This window comes from Chanodichthys erythropterus, chromosome 4 (assembly GCF_024489055.1).
Source record: "Chanodichthys erythropterus isolate Z2021 chromosome 4, ASM2448905v1, whole genome shotgun sequence".
NCBI lineage: Eukaryota > Metazoa > Chordata > Actinopteri > Cypriniformes > Xenocyprididae > Chanodichthys > Chanodichthys erythropterus.
In genome coordinates this window covers 5,096,191-5,114,778 of record NC_090224.1, presented here as the reverse complement: position 1 = coordinate 5,114,778, position 18,588 = coordinate 5,096,191, and the positions used below count along the sequence as shown (strand labels likewise).

Sequence of the window (18,588 nt, the reverse complement as noted above, 5' to 3'; positions counted from 1 at the left end):
AAGCCTCTCGCGCGCCTAATGTGGGCTGGCTCTCTGTCAGTCAAGATGAGTGACACGCTGAATGCTCTAAGCCCCGCCCCTCAGCTGCCGATGCTATTTGAGTGAGAGACGGCTGTTTTATTCACCCAGAGCTGGTGCTGGAGCGTCGTCAATGGGAAGGAAACGCCGCGTTGGAAAAAGCGCACACTGTTTAGCCAACTTTCAATTGCACCATGGTTTGCACCTCAGTTTCGTGTTTGTGGACTATATTTTGCCTTCATTTATGTTTTTATGTGAACACTGGAATAGCACAGAACACAAGAGAGGGTGAGTGCTAAAGTTTCCTTTATTGCATCCTGACAGCGCGAGCAAATCAGCAGTTACAGCAGATACAGTATCGACAGTCTGACAGACAACAGTTTTATTTTATCACACATTAGACAACGATATACGGCTTACTGTGTCTGATATCATGAGTAGCCTATGTATTTCCTTGACGCACAGACTTTCGCTAATCAGACACGAAGACGTGTAATTTACAACTGCACATCGCAGCTTGACATGAAATCCAGATAAATATTGTCTATCACGTTAAGATTAACCCTCACAGCCCTGTATCGTCTGATTATCACGTTCTCATTTCATCAGAAAACACTACGTGCTTTCCATATAGCCTACCGCAAAGAAACAACAGCAATATCAAACTTGAAAAGATCTGCTTGGTGTGCCTTAATGTTAACCAAGCGGGCAGTATACAGTCAATTCTGCAACATATAGCTATAGCTGCCACGTTATTATTTTAAAACACTCATCTTCAGTTAGCCTAGTAGTAAAGGAATTGTCCGGGATGAAAACCTCCTGCAATCATCAAGCAATCCGAAGTGCTTCTGTAGCTATTACCAAGTTATCGAGTAGCCCTATAGATTTAACATGTTTCTACCGAGTCTGTACTGCAAAATAAGTTGCATGTATCACACATTAACATCGACTATATTACATATAGCATAAGCCGAAGGTATCGTGCCTCCTTGCCGAAATATGAAATTAAAGGATCATTCAATTCTGTACCTATATGGTATAGGCTACATCCTAAATACGTCCAGTTGAGCTTATAGCTGTTTGCTGTTGTTCAATTAGATGTGTATTGATTACTCAACATACTCAGTGACGAATTTATTTATTATATTAATTTATTTCTCTTTTTTAAATTAAGGTTCTGATCTCAGCTAATGCCCCTTTGAGAGTTTTTAATGACAATATCTCATTAAATTATTTATTTAATTATTTAACCAGATCTATTTAAACACATGATCACACTAAAAGCAGATAACGCTTCAGTAAAATGCATTTAAATAACAAAATAGCGGTTAATTTCGCACGCGACGAAGTCGGCGCGCGCGTAGGCTATTCGCGTAATATCCTCAACGGTTCGAATTAAGGAACTTTGCCTATTTCTCGGTCGCACACCACAAGAGAAAGCGTGTCCGTCGGTTATATTGACACACGAACAGGTGTCGCACAGGTTTCAGAGGTGTAAGGTGCTTATTGTCATAAATCTCCACCGCTGTCTGCTGAAAATGGGTCAAACTCGCGCACTCTCTCACTTTTAGACTGTCTCTGAGCTCGAGCGCGATGTAAAATGCTTCTGGAATATGCGCGAGATGTGTGCCAAACATTTATCACAATTAAAGATGCATTATTGTAAGTGTGCGCTTTATGTGTCGTCGGCAGTGATCCTGCTGGATTCAAAGGCGCAGCAGACAGAGCTGGAATGGATATCGTCTCCTCCAAGCGGGGTAAGCTGGAAACTTTACAACTTTTTCTTTACACTCAAACATTTAGGATTTTCACTTCTGTAATGCGCTTACTGCTTGTAGTATTTTAAGCGCAACCTAAAATTATGTGGTGGTAAAATGTGTTGTGTTTCTTTTTCTGTTGTGAGTCTTTGCACCACATCACAATGTTTCTAAAACGCTAAACAATGGTAATTTGGGTTTACTTTAAATGGAGGTGGTTTTGTTACTTTTTGATTGTCGTTGTTGATCCTCAGCTAGTGTTTATAAAGGTTTAAGGAAAGCGTGTAAAATACAAACGCAAAGTAAAATACAATCTACCAAGTTCTTTTGCTGAACTTTGTAGATTAACTTAAGCTCTTTATTATGCTCCTGTTTGAGTTTTAGGTTTATTTGTAAGTTTTTGTAGTCTTGTAGGTTTTTAACAATTGATTTGAACACAACATCATCCTGGAAACTCATAACCAAAAAAGTTTAAAGCAATTTAAACGTTTAGGATTCAGAATTTATGTTGTTTATCAGGTGATTTGATTGCAATATATTTTATTTAGAGTTTTAAAAAATTACAGCATTGTAACAACATATTTGTTTTTATTCATTTAACTTGTCATAATAGTTTATGTCAAAGTTTTACTTGCTTTTATGAGTTTTCAGAGTTATAACTTGCATTCAGAGTGGTTGAAAAATTATGTACAGTGTGTTTTTATAAACTAAAACATTCTTAATGAGTTAAACAAATAGTGAAAGAAACACAGCCAACAAGTGTCCAGCGTACATGGAATTTAAGCCTTAGGTGGAAGTTGTTCGAGAGAAACACCGAAAATTAAAGTATTCGGGTTGAGTCATATTTAATCATTTTTAGAAATTAAAATCAGTTAATTTTGATGTTAACACAAGAAGCACACTGTTCGGATACTTGATGAAACCTTTTTGTTGATTTGATGACTTTACTATTATTTACTACTATTATTTGCAGCAATATATTTATAATATTATTTAAAAATGTATTTTACAGTAAAGCATTTTAATGTGCTTATTACTGTTTGCATTGACTGACTGATACCAACAATTATCAGTACTGTGCATATAATCGCAGACACTAAAAATAAATATTTTAGGTTAATACAATACAGATATTTTAAATTCTCAAGTTATGCAAAGGATTTAAAAAATGAAGCACCTGGCTGCAGATGAATTCATGCAGATCATTTCATATCAAGGAGTTGTGCATTTGTTCACACAGAGGCCAGTTTTAACACGCTGAAACATTCTCCCTTGAGGTTATTTCTGAGCATTTTAGTACAGCACACGGTATAATGATGATTAACTGCGTTTTCCTTTTTCTCAGTGGGAAGAGATCAGCGGCTTGGATGAAAACTACACACCCATTCGCACATATCAGGTCTGCCAGGTCATGGAGCCAAATCAGAACAATTGGCTACGGACTAACTGGATTGAGAAGGGCGATGCCCAGAGGATTTTTGTGGAGCTGAAGTTTACCTTGAGGGATTGTAACAGCCTTCCAGGGGTGGTTGGCTCTTGCAAGGAGACATTCAACTTGTACTACCAGGAAACCGATGTGGAGGTGGGCAGGAATATAAGAGAGAGCCAGTATGTGAAAATTGACACTATAGCTGCGGACGAGAGTTTCACTCAGGGTGACCTGGGGGAAAGAAAGATGAAGCTCAACACGGAGGTGCGTATAATCGGACCCCTCTCCCGCCGAGGCTTCTACCTGGCCTTTCAGGATGTAGGTGCCTGCATCGCTTTGGTCTCCGTCAAAGTGTATTACAAGAAGTGTTGGTCGATTATTGAGAACCTGGCCACGTTCCCAGATACGGTGACGGGGTCAGAGTTTTCGTCGCTGGTGGAAGTGGAGGGCATGTGCGTCAACGACGCAGAGGAGGAGGCCGACAACTCTCCCAAAATGCACTGCAGCGCTGAAGGAGAATGGCTGGTACCCATTGGGAAATGTATATGCAAAGCTGGATTTCACCAGAAGGGAGATGCATGTGAACGTGAGTACTTTGTTTTCGTCCGCACACATCTGTTGGCATGCATTAGAGTGACACTGATTAACATTGCACGCAACAGAAGAGAGGACAATGGAGCAATTAATAAGTTATTATTATGTGTAAGACTTGCTTATGTGTCCATTTACCAAGACAATCCCTGTTCTAATTGTTTGACTGAGTGCCCAAGCATAGAATTATCCCAATGCGAGGTAATTCATCCGAATTGCAGCAAAGCAATGCAATAACAAAACAAACCATGCTGAAAAAATGAAGCAGCTGAAGAACGATTAATAAAATGATTGCAGAGTAAAAAAGAAAAAAAAAAGAAAAAAAAGAACATGCTTATTGGGCAGAGATAATAATGATGGATTCAATGTGGGGGCAAAAATCCTTGGCACAATAATAGGAATCCCTGTTAGTAGTTTGATTTGTAGGCTCTTAATTTATAGCCTTATGCACATTGACACTGGAATTAAATGATAACTAGCACTCCAGCCTAGCTCTCAGAAACAAACCCGCTCTCTTTCTTCGTCTCTTTTCTTATCTTTACATTTATTTAAATGCACCTAGCCAAACCAATCGTTCGCAAACGACACCGTGTCCGGAGGAGGTTCCGCCTGACGTCCGGTCCTTCTCCGGACCTTCGAAATGACCCTGACAGAATGAGAAAACAAACAGCAGAGACCCGGGGTTATTTAAGAAGTGTCTGAACAGGAAACGCAATTACAGTTGCCTCTGATATACGTTGCAATTAAAAACACTCCCAGTGCCATCACTGTCACTAATGGTGCTAAGCATTGTTTTTTTGGCAGTCACATGACACACGATTAGGATCTGCGGGAGAGGACCTTTTGGTTTTGTGTGATTTAAGTGGCCGTCCAGCCTTTTTTCTGCCAATCTGGGTCACCTCCTCCACCTCTATAGATTATCACATGTGCAGACCAGTAATGATTTATCAGATATCTCCGGAAGGCTTGAATAGCTTTTATGCGGTGCACATACACGTCTACATCATTAAGTTATCACGTAAAGGGTGCTTCAGAACACTATTATGTTATCAAAAGCTAAAATGGGCAAGGCTGCTTCACGCTGAGAGGCTGCTGCAAAGCTGAAAGCCATTTCAAAAGCCAGAAAGGGAGCAAAGGAGAAAGTTGATGGTGCTTCCATGTAATATGGGCTATTTGGCACACATTAAGCATAATAAAAGGATGCCTTTTATGTATTTTTTTATAATTCCACCCTTTTTAACCTATTAAACATTCAGGAATTTTTACTCACTCAAAGCAAAAAAACAAAAAAAACAATAGTGAAGCAATACCGAACTCTCAGAAAGTCTCGATTGCTTTTCCAGAGAATTAATCACTGTTCACAAAGCCATCTTGCATTCCTCAAAAACAATGTTGCGTGTTTCTCTCAGCGCTGGCGACAAACAAACCCTGTCACCCATTTAGATTCCTGCCCCCTTCCATTGTCACTTTATGAGTTGTGCGTCGCTCCTGGCATGAGTGGCTGTGATATTACCGCTGTAGTTAATCTAAATAAAATGAGCATGAGACTGCCGCATCAGCACTTCCTCTTAGAGATCCTCCCGATATTAAATTGCCTGTTCAGAGTTTCCCCCGAGCACCAACCAGACTGAAAAATACTGGTGTGTTTTCCCCCTCTGTCACAGAAACAGTAATGCAGTGCACGGTATCTGGGGCTGAAGGCCTGTGAGTGACAGGGGTCTTTTTAATATGGAGGACTGATCTTTCCAGGAGTATACAGCTCATGTTGCAGTTCTCTCTTTTTCTTTATCTTCTCTTTCTTATCCTCCCCTCGGGGCTTGGCCAAGGCACTGTGACCCTGAAGCCTTCGAAAGCTCCTGTTTTTACACCATTTCCTCATGTTCTGTTATAAAATCCACACTATTTATATACAAATAAGCACACAAACAGACGCTCATGCATACGGAGTCTAAAATGTCTTGCATTAAAAATTGAGTGGGGAAACCTAAGGAGGGCCATGAAAATGCATGTTTTGACCGTCTCGTTCATCAGATGCCTGAAGGAGGATTGTGTATGTTTCATTTCTTCCTCCTTTTTTCTCTTCCTCTTCCTCTAAACAGCAGTTTGCAAAGGAAACACACATCCGTTGGTACAGTATTTAATTGCTTTTCTACATAAACTTGCACTAGGCGGATGATTTTGACTGTTGTGATGTGTTTGAGACACCACAATCTTATAAAATATCTAACTTAAAAATACAACAACCTCTAAACCCATCCTGTGATAGGGATAGTTCACCCAAAAATTGAAAATTCTGTCAAAAATTATATCTTCTGTGGAACACAAAAGAAGTTATGGTAACACTTCATTATAGGGAACACATATTGACTATTAACTATTACTTTTACCACAATAAACTCCTAATTTACAACTTATTAATAACTTGTAAGCTAGTTGTTAAGTTTAGGTATTGGGTAGGATTAAGAATGTAGAATAAGGTCATGCAGAATAAGGCATTAATATGTGCTAATAAATGGCCAATATTCTAGTAATATGCATGCTAATAAACAACTAGTTAAAAGACCCTGAAATAAAGTGTTACTGAAGTTATTTTTAAAATTATTCAACAGAAGTAAATGTTCTCTAATGCTGCAGGAACTTTCCCCAGGAACTAGGGAATTTGGAGTGGTACTCTGTGTGTTTTGACCGCAGGAACCAGGGTCTAAATTAAGTTCCAGGTAAAATTTCCCCCTCAGAAAGTCCTTGCTCGTAAAGTAGTACTTTTTAAAATTTCAGGAACTTTTGGGGGTGAGACTTGGGCACTGAACATGCTGATTGGTTGAGTTCACGCAGCATTTTAATTGGTTGACTCCACGCAGCAATTTTTTTTTTTTTCAACCACCATTTTTAAAAGCCTGTTGCTGTGGGTGCAATAAGAGTTGTTTGCTATTCGAATCAACAATGGAGTTTAAAAAATATGACAGATGTTCAGGCTTTATTACGCTTATACGTTGCATGCAGTCCTACGTCACCGGACTAATTTGCCTAATTTTCACGGTACTTTAGACCGCATTGGAAATGCAGACAGCAACAGGTCTGGGGGAAAAAAAGTTCTTGGGACAAATTGTTACGGGTAATTTCGGTGGAAACGTGGCTATATATTGTTTTGGCCCTCATTGACTTCAATTTCAAATGGTCAAAAACCTTAAAAATATCATCTTTTGTGTTTCGGAGAAGTCATAGAGGCTCCATCCCTTTCTCTCATCAACCCATGGCACTCATGCAAGTCTCAATGCAAGGATTCACTTTTCTAGAGATCTGCTCCTTGCAGTCACAAGAATCAGTGTAATGGGTGTTGAAAAAAAAAAAAAAAGCAATCTGAAGTGTTCAGCAGCATGCCAGAGTTTATTTGCATAGAGCTCAAGTAAAAATAGTGGCCATTCATTTGCGAAGCTCTGTTCAACAGTGTCTACTCAGAGAAAATGGAGACACTAAGTCCTTTGGAGGCAAAAAAGAGTCCTTGTAGACAGACATTGATCCCTTTGTTTTCGTTAAGCTTTTGCGAACAACCCATGGAATGTATGTTGCTCAATCACATCACATTAATAACCGTATCTTGTCCAAAGAAATGCCTAATATTAACCGATAGTTGGCCCACTCCTCCAGTTTGTGTTATTTACAAGGCAAGCCTCTGTTTATTATTCTAAGGGGGAAAAACAAGCTAGCATTGGCTAACATGCTAACAGGAGGAGGTACTGGCAACGGCAGGCGCTGACACCATCCATCTCCCAGATGTCAAATAGTTGGACAGAAGTTAGTCAAAGCCTGATGGATTGCCAGAACACAGAAGGAGGGCAATAGCTGTGCAGACAAGCTGCAGAAGTAGCCGAGGTAGAGGGACGCAAGAGCAAGACCAAGACCCAGGCTCAGTGAAGGCCGTGCTTTGCATTTCAAATGATGCCACCAGGAGTTGGGGGTGGGCGGATTGTATAAAGGCCTGACACGCAAGTGATTGATAAGGTGTGAATGTAAAGGCTACAAACGGTCATCCATTAGAGAACTGTAAATGGGCTTAATTATTCAAATGGAGGCAAGTTCCTCAGGGAAGTCCGTTGGGTCCGAAGCTGTCAGGGTTAGAATCATCTGCTGATGGATAATGGCCTTCTCGGCCAGTCAGGGTCTTGGAGAACAGCGGCATGCTCTCTGAGTACTGTTTGTTTTTCCCCCTTGGTTTTGTCAGATGGAAAGTGGCTTTGAACATGAGCGGAGCTGTCATTGTGTTGTTGTCAAGGCTGTCAGTTGGCTGTAGTCCAGTTATTGATGTGTTGTAGTTGCTTCATGTTCACAATCACATTTACTGTTGTTTCACTGGATCAAAAAAAAGTTCTTAGGTTAAATGATGAGTGGTTAACATTTTGTCATTCATAATTAAATAAAGAGGGAAAAAAACACACAAAAAGAACACTGTTCTGTGATTTTGGATTCTTTAACTAATGTCTTGTTTGAGCTGGTTCTTTATAATGAATCAGTCTGGCAACGTAGCAGTTCAGAGCAGCTATGGGGGTTTACTGACTAAACTGTGAGTCATTCTTCAGGTATATCTTCAAAATAAGCAGATGGTTGTTACTGATGGTTATTAAAGATACTTTTCACAAAATAGTTTTGTTTTGTGATGACTACTACACATCCTTTTTCTACATACCAAAGCCCTGGGTTTACTTTTTTTTACGCGTACACTAATGTACGTGCACAGTCGAACACACAGCCTTGGAAAGTATACTTCATTTGACAAGTACACATACACAGGCGTTTGACGCATGCAGTTTTGAGCAATCTCTCGCCACGAGTTACAACCCATGTAAACATCTTAGTATTCTTTCATGCTAGAGTTGTACAAATGAGGGTACTTTCTAACCTCTTTGCACAAACTCGTCTATGTAGGCCTCTATTGTTGCTGTAGCATTTCGGTCTGTTCTGTTTATGCAGTTTTTCTTTGACTACCTTGTGAATCATTGCCCCAGGGCACGGTTGCCACCTTTTGGATAAATGAATTACTGCGAAAAGAATTAAATGCGCATGTGTAACCTGCACGTACGCACGGTTACAAAAATCCAGCGGTACGCGTACTCTGATGACGAAATTCGCATCACATGCACTGTTTGCTGACCCTTGTGTACGTGTAAAAAGTGAACTATACTTTTTAACTGATCTTCTAAATTCATAGCGTTTAATACACATCCCAATGGATCACAGCAGTTGACAAACATGAACATGGGCAACAGCACTTCTGAACAAACATCAATTGTTCTAGTATGAAATATCGAGTGATTCTGTAATTTCTCAACTAAAAGTTATTTGGCTCCTAAATGATTCATATTATATGGGCCAGTGGCTCCATTTTCATTTTCTGGAGTCCTGGTTATAATATTAGCAGGACATTTTCATACTAGAACAAGCCTTCTCCTAAGACTTCCTTCCTTCTTTCCTTCTCAGTCTGTAAAGGAGAAAAGTGTGCAGTTATGTAATAAGTTATTGATTTTGCTCTTAGGGAGAGATTGAGCTGCTGAGTCTCCTGCTCTGCCTCTCTCCCAGAGGAGAGTCACTCTGACAACAGAACCTCCCTGATGCTCGCTGAGTGTTAAGGCCTTCAACCTGGTCACATATCACTTTCACCCGGTCGCCTCGGGCCAAAGCTGCTCTGAACACACACACACATACACACACACACACACACACACACACACACACATGCACGCGGCTGCTTTGTTGCTTTTAACACAGTGTCCGCTTGTCCAATTGCATCCATTAGTACGGATGAGCAGAGAGCAATTCGAAAAGAGAAGTGTGTGTGCCAGCGTTTAGGCAGCTAAAGGGGGTAAGCCGCCCATAGTTTGGGCCGCATGTGTGTGTATGCATGCATAAAAGAGTGTTTCTCTGGGTGTGTCGGGCTAAAAAGACTAAGCCTATCAAAATCTTCTTGTGTGTTTGTGTGCATGCAAGGGTTGATGGAGATGTCGGGACCTGTTAGTGCTGCTGGAGTTGCGAGCAGGGCGGTTGCTAGTAGGGGGTCTTTGTTCGGAGGGGAAAGAAGCCATAGAGCTAGCTCCTCAGGCAAGCCAAGGGTCAACTGCTCAGCTCATCCATCTTCCAGCCTGGCAGTGACCTGTCAGCTCGGCTGCTCACGTTACTAAGCAGAGCAGGCAGGCCTGCATTGTGCAAGCTGCTCTGTTTGCAACCATGTGTAAATGAAGTTAATATTCACTGACCCCTTGCCCAGCCGTGAGCGACCCTGGTGACACCATGGAAATCACAACGTTACCAGCGAAATGACAAAGATTCCTGGCTATTCACATGGGCTATTTATTTCACATTGCTTCAGTGTTTTTGTTCACCCTGTCAAAATATGTGCGTTTGATGTAATGCCACATTTCTCTGCTGAGTCATGTTGAGCTTCATTGTGTTTTAGTAGATTGCTGAACTTTAGTTTTGCATTACACATGACAGAAATAGCATGCTTCGAATGTTGTTTGATTGAGGGAGCTCATGTTTTGCGCTTTTCTGCTCAAAAGCAAAGTAGAGTTTGTGTGTCTTAAACCAGAAAGGCTGGTGTTATCAGATGTTTTGTGATTATATAAATAAGACTAAGTTACAGTATTTCAAGCAATACAAGGATTTTGGATGAATCCCTTTTCTTTTGTATACATTTGAATACAAAGTTTGTATACATTGCTTAGAAGAAATTGTTTATATGTTAAATATTATAAAAATGTAAATCAGTTTCAATTTACTTAATGGAATTCAAATCATAGTTGACAAGACTAAGTTTAATATAACATTTGTTTAACTTATAACATGAAAGTAAGGTTAATAATATAACTTAATTACACATTTTTCAGTTTTACTCAAATTAGGGTGATGAAAAAATGAGTACACCCCACAACAAAAACTACTACATCTAGTACATTGTATGGCCTCCATGATGATAACAGCACCAAGTCTTCTAGGCATGGAATGAACAAGTTGGCGACATTTTGCAACATCTATCTTTTTCCATTCTTCAAGAATGACCTCTTTTAGAGAGGATGGAGAGTGATGCTGAACTTGTCTCTTCAGGATTCCCCAAAGGTGTTAGATTGGGTTCAGATCAGGAGCCACTGAATCACTTCCCCCCCGTTTTCCTTGAGAAAACCAACAGTGGCCTTAGATGAGTGTTTAGGATCTTTGTCAAAAGTGCACAACGACCAAGCACGGAGTGATGGTAGCATTTTCTCTTTCAGTAAAGAGCAGTACATCAGTGAATTCATGATGCCGTCAATGAAATGCAGCTCCCCGACACCAGAAGCACTCATGCAGCCCTACGTAAGGACACTGCCACCACAATGTTTCAATGAAGGCACCATGCAATTTTTGTTGTATTTATCACCTTTGCAACACCATACAGTTTTGAAGCCATCAGTTTCAGAAAACATTTATCTTGGTCTCATCACTCCAGAGTATAGAGTCCCAGTAGTCTTCATCTTTGTCTGCATGGGCCCTGGCAAACTCTAGGTGGGCTTTAAGAAAGTCTTCTTTTGTGGACGGCACCCATGCATGTCATTCCTCTGCAGTGTACGCCGTATTGTGTCACGGGAAATAGTCACCCAAGTTTGGGTTTCTACTTCTTTAGATAACTGCAGTGAACTTGCATGCCGATTTTCTTCAACCCATCTCATCAGAAGACGCTCCTGTCAAGGTGTTAACTTCTGTGGATGACCTAGACTCTGTGAGATGGTTGCAGTTCCATCTTTTTTTTTTTTTTTTTTTTTTTGTACCACTTCTGACTGATAAGTAAAGCTTTGCTGATCTTCTTGTAGCCTTCACCTTTCTGGTGTAAAGAAATTATTATTTGTTTTCTATTTATTGAAATATAGGATATGATTGTAATTTGATCAACAGAACCCATCATGTACACCCTACTGAAAAAAACCTATTCCAAAATATATTTAAAATATATTTATTTCATAGAAAGTACAGTACAAACCATTAACATATTTACTCACATATTGCTTGAGACATACTGATATACAGTAATTCAACTTTATTTGGAGTATTTCTTTATTGCGCAATGCACATTTCTTAATATTAAGCCTAAATGTGTTTTGATCTCATTATTAGTAAGCATATATGATCACTGTATAATATCAGTCTTTAAATGCAAGATATTGAAAGTGTACCTAAAGTATACTTGCAATAGTTCCATATTAGCACAATCAAATATAATTAAGTATATCTTTATTTGGACCTCAGCACTACTTCTGGATAACTAAAGTGTATTAAGTACAAAAGTATTCCAATTTAGCAGACTTTAAGTACATCAATTTAGTATAAAAAAGCACAATTGCAGGGTATTTATACTAAATACATAAATATGTAAATGTATTTGTAGCATACGTAGCATATCATATTTCAAATACATTTTGCTATATTTATTTTTCACTAGGGAAAAGATCAAATTAATGAGAAATTTAGAAATGAACAAAACTTGTTTGCATAATAGGCCGTTTTTATGTGCAAGGCATTACTAATTTTGTTTTTCGGAAGTCACAGTGTACTTTTACAATCGAATCCTCTGAGATACAACGTTTAAACAAATAGTATGCTTTTTGAAGCTTTCCAAATTCACATTCAAAATCGTTTCACATTTGCAGTGCTCTGCTGGGGCCGAGATGCTGTTTGTTAATGAGAAGCAGACTAAAGTCTCTCTGCTCATAAAATGAGATTAAGGAGAAGAAATGTCACACACACAGAGTGCTGTCTCTTAGCCAAGTTATTACTGAATGTAACTCGAAGTGAACACATTATGCCAAAGAAGAATCAATAAAATTAGAAAGTAATGCCGTTCTCTACTTTTGTGGGGACAGCTATGAGCGGCACAGTAATCAAGACTATATGAAACGATCATTTGTCTGAGGAGATGATTATTGGAAGATAGAAATGTGTGCCACATGTTAGTTTTTCATGGATCACCAGTGGCGATGCTGGGATTTGATTGAGTGCTGTATCATTTAGTCTCTAGGCATGGATAGAGACGGGTATTAGAGTGTGTGTGGGTGGCTTTGGGTGTGCATTTGTTCAAATGGGTGTGCGTCCATGCACGTTTGGACAGGTCACGTCTGTGTTTGGCTTCATAATGAGGGACCTTTGCTGGTTTGCCATTGTGTGTTCACTTAGTCACCTCTGTCAAAGCTGCAAAGTCATCCAGACGGTGTTTCTCAGTGTGTGTGTGAGGGATAACTTGCTGATGGTGGAGGTTTGATTTAGATCCGATTAGCTGTGGTCATAGTGTTCTTAAGGAGATCTTTCACTTTTATCTATTAAGAAAAGACCAGATTTTGGGGTTGTTTACTACAGTAATAGGTGTGCTTCATGCACTTCATAAACACACATACACACAAAGTTTGTGTTGAAAGAAAAAAGATGGGTTTAAATGGGAGGGGCTAACTAGAGATCTCAATTTAATTGCTGGAAGCAGAGTAATGCTACACATGGATAGGCTTAGTCGACCAAGATTTTATTAGTCGGTTAGTTGCAGTAAAACAAAACAAAACAAAAAAAAAAACTCCACAGGAAGTGGCGGAGTCACACAGTCCGTGAGGGACAGATCGTTAGCAGTGAGTCCTTGTGGTAATTACAGCATGTCGGACTAGAAATCCAAACGTTTGGCTATCATCCATTGCCCTCAAATATGGCTTATCAATTGAAACATGTAAATAGTAGTAACTTTACATGGCTGCTCACTCTTACGGTAACCTAGATAAATGTGCACTATTATATATCTAAGTGTTCTTGCGGAGTGTGGAAGGCAGCCAAACTATATCGTGCTTTACTGCATGACATGGAAGCGCTGGAGCGAACACTGGCATTTTTTATATATATATATATATATATAATATATATACACATATAAATAAATATATAAATAAATAAATATATATATATATATATATATATATATATATATATATATATATATATATATATATATATATATATATATATATATACTGGGACTTAAAAATACTCATCATTTTTGGTCATACCGATAAGAATAATACATCATTACGAACTGTAAAGGGTCTACTTTTATTTGTGTACACTCACAATAACAAAACTTTCTGCTTTTGTAAAATAAAGAAAACAAACAGAATGCACTTTCTGCAATCAAATACTCTCTGGTTATGTAACCTCTCTATAGGCGCGTTACTGCAGAGATGATGAGTCAGCATCGTCAACTTCATCTTTGCAGCTGGCAATGACTCAGAAAACACTAGTTTATTAATAAACAATTAAAATGTTATTTTATAATAATAAACTTATATAAACTTGCTATTTTTTCCGACGCATTCATAATCATTACTTTTGCCAGTGCTTTGTGGCAAGCTTTATGCTTGCGCTTGAGCGCGAGGCATATATTCCACCACCCAGTATATTTAAGTAATTCAATTAATATAAATGTGTGATTAGTTGACTAATGGCTTAAATGAACAACTATTAATCGACTACAAAAATCTTTTGTCAGGGACAGCTCTAATTCATTTACATTAATCTAAATTAATTCAATACAATTTCATTCTGAAAGGTCCTTTTCACATTTTCCAATTCACATTTTTAGAACTGTAGAGCCATCAGTCCGATTTGGGTGCATGTAAATGTAGCTAAAAATTTGTGGTTTCATTTCTTTAATGTTAAAATCTTCTTTTCATTTGCAAATCAATGCAGTTAATCAGGGCGAATGACGTGGAAGAGGAAGTGGAGGTGCCTCGGGACATGCTTATATTTTCTGTTTTGCAATCAGCCGCAAACAAGACCAGCATTTACACTTGGAAGGAAGCATTTCAAAGGCCTTTAAAATTCTGGTGAAAGCCCAAATCCTTTTTTCCAAAAAAGCTGCTTTGTTCTAAAAGTGTTCCTTTTCACTGTAATAGTGACATTTCATGTTTCCATCTTTTCCGCTATCACAGAGCATATCATATGCCAGGAAAGCCATCTGGGCAGATGCTGTGGGGATGAGTTGAGCTGTTGTATTTAACTGTAATGGATATTTTTTTGTCTTGGTCTGTTTAACAGCAATAACATTTTACAGATCCTCTCTTTCAGTATTTTGACACAATTTCATGTCCATCCAGACAGTATTTCATGTTTAATCGCAATTATTTGCAGTCTGCCTCATATGAGAAATGAGGAGCAAGTTGAAAGATCTCTTCTTGGCACTGACGATGACCACCTCCAGCCAACACAAATGTGACTGTCAAAGCATAATGCATTCAGCAGTAATTGCAGAGATACAATGTTCATATCCTCTTCTGTTTAAAATGTACATGTAAAAGAGAAGAATTGCTGTACTATTATGTTGCTCTACTAAGATGCCATTACATATTTGCTGTATTTACGTAGGTAAAATCTATGTAGCTTGGCAGCATGCAGATGAATTTAACAGCTGTTTTCGTGAAGGTTTGCACCACAGCTTTTCCTCAGTATTTGTTTTTACCTTTTTAAATACCTTTCACAATTTGATTTTTCATAGACCTATGTTTTTAGAAAACATGTAACCTGTTTTTAAAATTAGTATAACTGGCACTGAAGTGACTTTTTCGCATGAACAGCTGTTTTTTGGCACAATTCATGATGTTAACATTTTAACTATATTTAGGAGAGAGCTCTGATAGGCTTTGATCTGTTCTTTCTTCACAAGTCTTTCTTGTTCCTCTCTGAGGGCTTCAGAGGGCATCCTGGTGTGTCCTTCAGCACAGTGTAAGAAAATGCTAATCTTCTCTTTGTTTCTGATGGAAAGCTACTTATCTCTCCTCCACACAGGTAGCTGCCATGAATGAGATTCTTGTCTGCATAAGGAACACACCCCTAATCCAACCTGTTCGCTCCGAGTAATGCGTGGGGCACTGTGCGAATAGCTCGGAACAAGATCTGTCTTTTAACATTTTAATCTGACATTTTCACAACCCTCTAATCCAACTTTCTTTCTTTTTTCTGTAACCATTACGGCTCCCCGTCTCAGTCCAACAGTTGAGAAATGCAAAGGGTACAGGGCCAAAACTGGACCCCATCCTGGTGTGTTGCTTTCTTGCTGCCTTTTGATTCTTCCCCTTTCCTTTGTACCCTCGGCCTGTTTCCTGGAGTTGGGTAGATTTCTCGCCTTCTTAGGAGGAAAGATTAAAATGCTTGCCACACAAGGGCTGACAGCATGGTAACAGGCTTCCTGTGAGTTTGAAAGGTTTTAGGTTCTCCCAGACTGCTTTCATCAGGGGTGGAAATAATGGTATCTATTGATATCTACTTCTTTTCATAGCCAGAAAGTTTACTACATGCAATTCAAGAGTAAACATCTAATGCTACTCTTGTTTATATATACTTTCCTCTGCCTCACACTGTAAAAAGTAAACTAATTAATTTAAAAGTAAATGGAATGATATATCATTGATATAAATATAAAAAATGTATGTGTGCACAGTATGAAACTGTTCTGTATGTATGAAATATACAGATGATCTACTACATATGCCAAACTGCGCAGTATACAACAGTGCACACTGCGTGAGATACTGTATCCCACATTGCAATGTGCTTGACTTGACCTTCCATTACCAGTGTAACGGATTTAGTATTTATTTAACTCATTTGATTTGATTTGGATGTCAAATGTTTAGATTTTTTTTTTTTTTTTACTCAAAATTAAAGGGTTAGTTCACCCAAAAATGAAAATTCTGTTATTAATTACTCACCCTCATGTCATTCCACACCCGTAAGACCTTGGTTCATCTTAGTAACACAAATTAAGATATTTTTCGTGAAATCCGATGGCAGTTTGATACGCGCTCCGAACAACTGATTCAAAACAAAAGATTCGTAAAGCTTCGAAGCTTCATGGAGCAGTGTTTTGAAATTGCCCATCACTAGATATGGTTGAATAAAGTCTTTATTTTGTTTTGTTATTTTGGCGCACAAAAAGAATTCTCGTCGCTTCATAACATTAAAGTTGAACCACTGTAGTCACATGAACTGTTTTAAATACGTCTAGCTTTCTGGGCATTGAAAGTGTTAATTGTCTTGCTGGCAATGCAGGCCTCACTGAGCCATCATATTTTATGAAAAATATCTTAATTTGTGTTCAGAAGATGAACAAAGTTCTTATGGGTGTAGAATGACGTGAGGTGAGTAATTGACATAATTTTCATTTTTGGGTTTAACCCTTTAAATTTCGTTTAATGGTATTTTGTTATGTTAATAATGTTGTTTTTCCAGGATGTCACTCACATGCAATAATATGAGGTCATGTCAAAATAAAGTGGCATAATAGAGCTTGAAACATTTATAGTGAAATAATGGTTACTATTTAAAAAAATCCTAAGTAGCTTTTGTGGAAAAAGTACTTATAACAGAAGTAATTTACTTTTAAAGGACTTAAATATACTTAAGTGCGAACTGAATGTAAATAAATTGCAAGTTAATTGCTTTAAATCATGAGAAAACAAATGTACTTTAATATAAAACTTGTAAAAAATGAAAAGTCATTAAAGTGTACTCTTTTTAAGTACACTTAAGTGGCTTTTTATTTTATTCACATATTATCTGCAAGTACAGTTTTTTTAAATACTATTAAGATTTGAAGTACACTACAATTGCACATTCAGTACAATTAAGCACACTTCTCAAGGGAGTACAAAGTGTGCAGCATTCCATAAGTAGCAAAGTACTATTCCATGCTGAACCTAGCCTGAGATCAGAAAATAATATACCAAGTTCTAAAAAGGGCAGCCCCGAGGTTTATAGGAAATTCATCGAAAGAAAGCCAAAATAGAGAAAACAACTGACAGCACAAGACCAAGAGAAAAACCAGCACTTGGTTTAGGAAAGCCTGTGATTAGGACATTTCCTCACCCTCCCTAGAGGGAGGACGGTTAGAGAATTTTGTAGTCAATAGGCTTATTTTAGACAAGTCAGCAGTCTGTGCAGTTCAACTGGACATTGTCTTGAATTTTACCTCTGAGTTGTTATTAAATCTCTCTAATAAGTCTTTAAAAATGAGAAGGGATTCACTGTTGCAAAAGCAAAGACACAGTTTAAACTGATTTTGACGGAATTAAACTTAACCATTATCTAAACCCTTCAAAAGATTCTGCTGTCTCGTGATCGTCTACACGTAGATGTTTTTTGTGCGTTTGGCTTATGCAGAATACATATTAGAGATTAAGATATTTTAGTGGCAAACCCTTCCTGCATTATCAGTGCCGTGTAAGAAACGCTGAGAGACCTGTTTTTTCCCCTTCAGCTGTACTAGAGGGCTTGACCACTGAAAGGTAAATTACTGACGCTGGCACCCGCCGCCTGCTAAAGACTCTGGGAGGAATGTCAGGCTGTTTTAATCTCTTTCTCTGTTGTTCTGTTTAACCTCAACCTGTGTTTCTAAGGGCTGACTAATTTCTTTGTGCAGTAAATGAGGTTGCTGTTGCCTGCTCTGTGTGCCCATGTCAACAAGCACATCCCATTAGCTCGCCTTCATGCTCGTGGCAGCTCGAATAAAGCTCATGCTCTCCAAGTCCTTCTGCTAACTTTTTAAACCCACCTAAGCTAGTGTTTTTCCTTTCCGTTTTGCAATTTAGCAGCCAAGTGGTTATGTTGGCAGGACATGTTTTCAATTCAGAGCAGAAATGGGCAGTTAAGTGGAGGATATCGTCTCAATGTCAGTTTCATAGATTGGTTACCATGCTCTCAAGAGCCGCTGGCACACAGGGTCATGTAGCGCTAATTCAGTCATGATTA

General features: G+C 38.6%; 1 protein-coding gene across 5 annotated transcripts in view; it reads left to right on the top strand.

Annotated features, from left to right (window-relative positions):
* Positions 1-141: 141 nt before the first annotated feature.
* Positions 142-18,588, top strand: part of epha7 (eph receptor A7) — an 87,733-nt gene continuing 69,286 nt past the window's right edge. For all 5 annotated transcript variants that reach the window (XR_010894952.1, XM_067383764.1, XM_067383762.1 and 2 more), the window contains exons 1-3: positions 142-306; positions 1,711-1,775; positions 3,121-3,790. Coding sequence is in view for 4 of the 5 variants with exons in the window: in XM_067383764.1 (XP_067239865.1) it covers positions 213-306; positions 1,711-1,775; positions 3,121-3,790 (829 nt within the window). In the remaining variant the exon portion in view is untranslated. The remainder of the gene's footprint in view (positions 307-1,710; positions 1,776-3,120; positions 3,791-18,588) is intronic.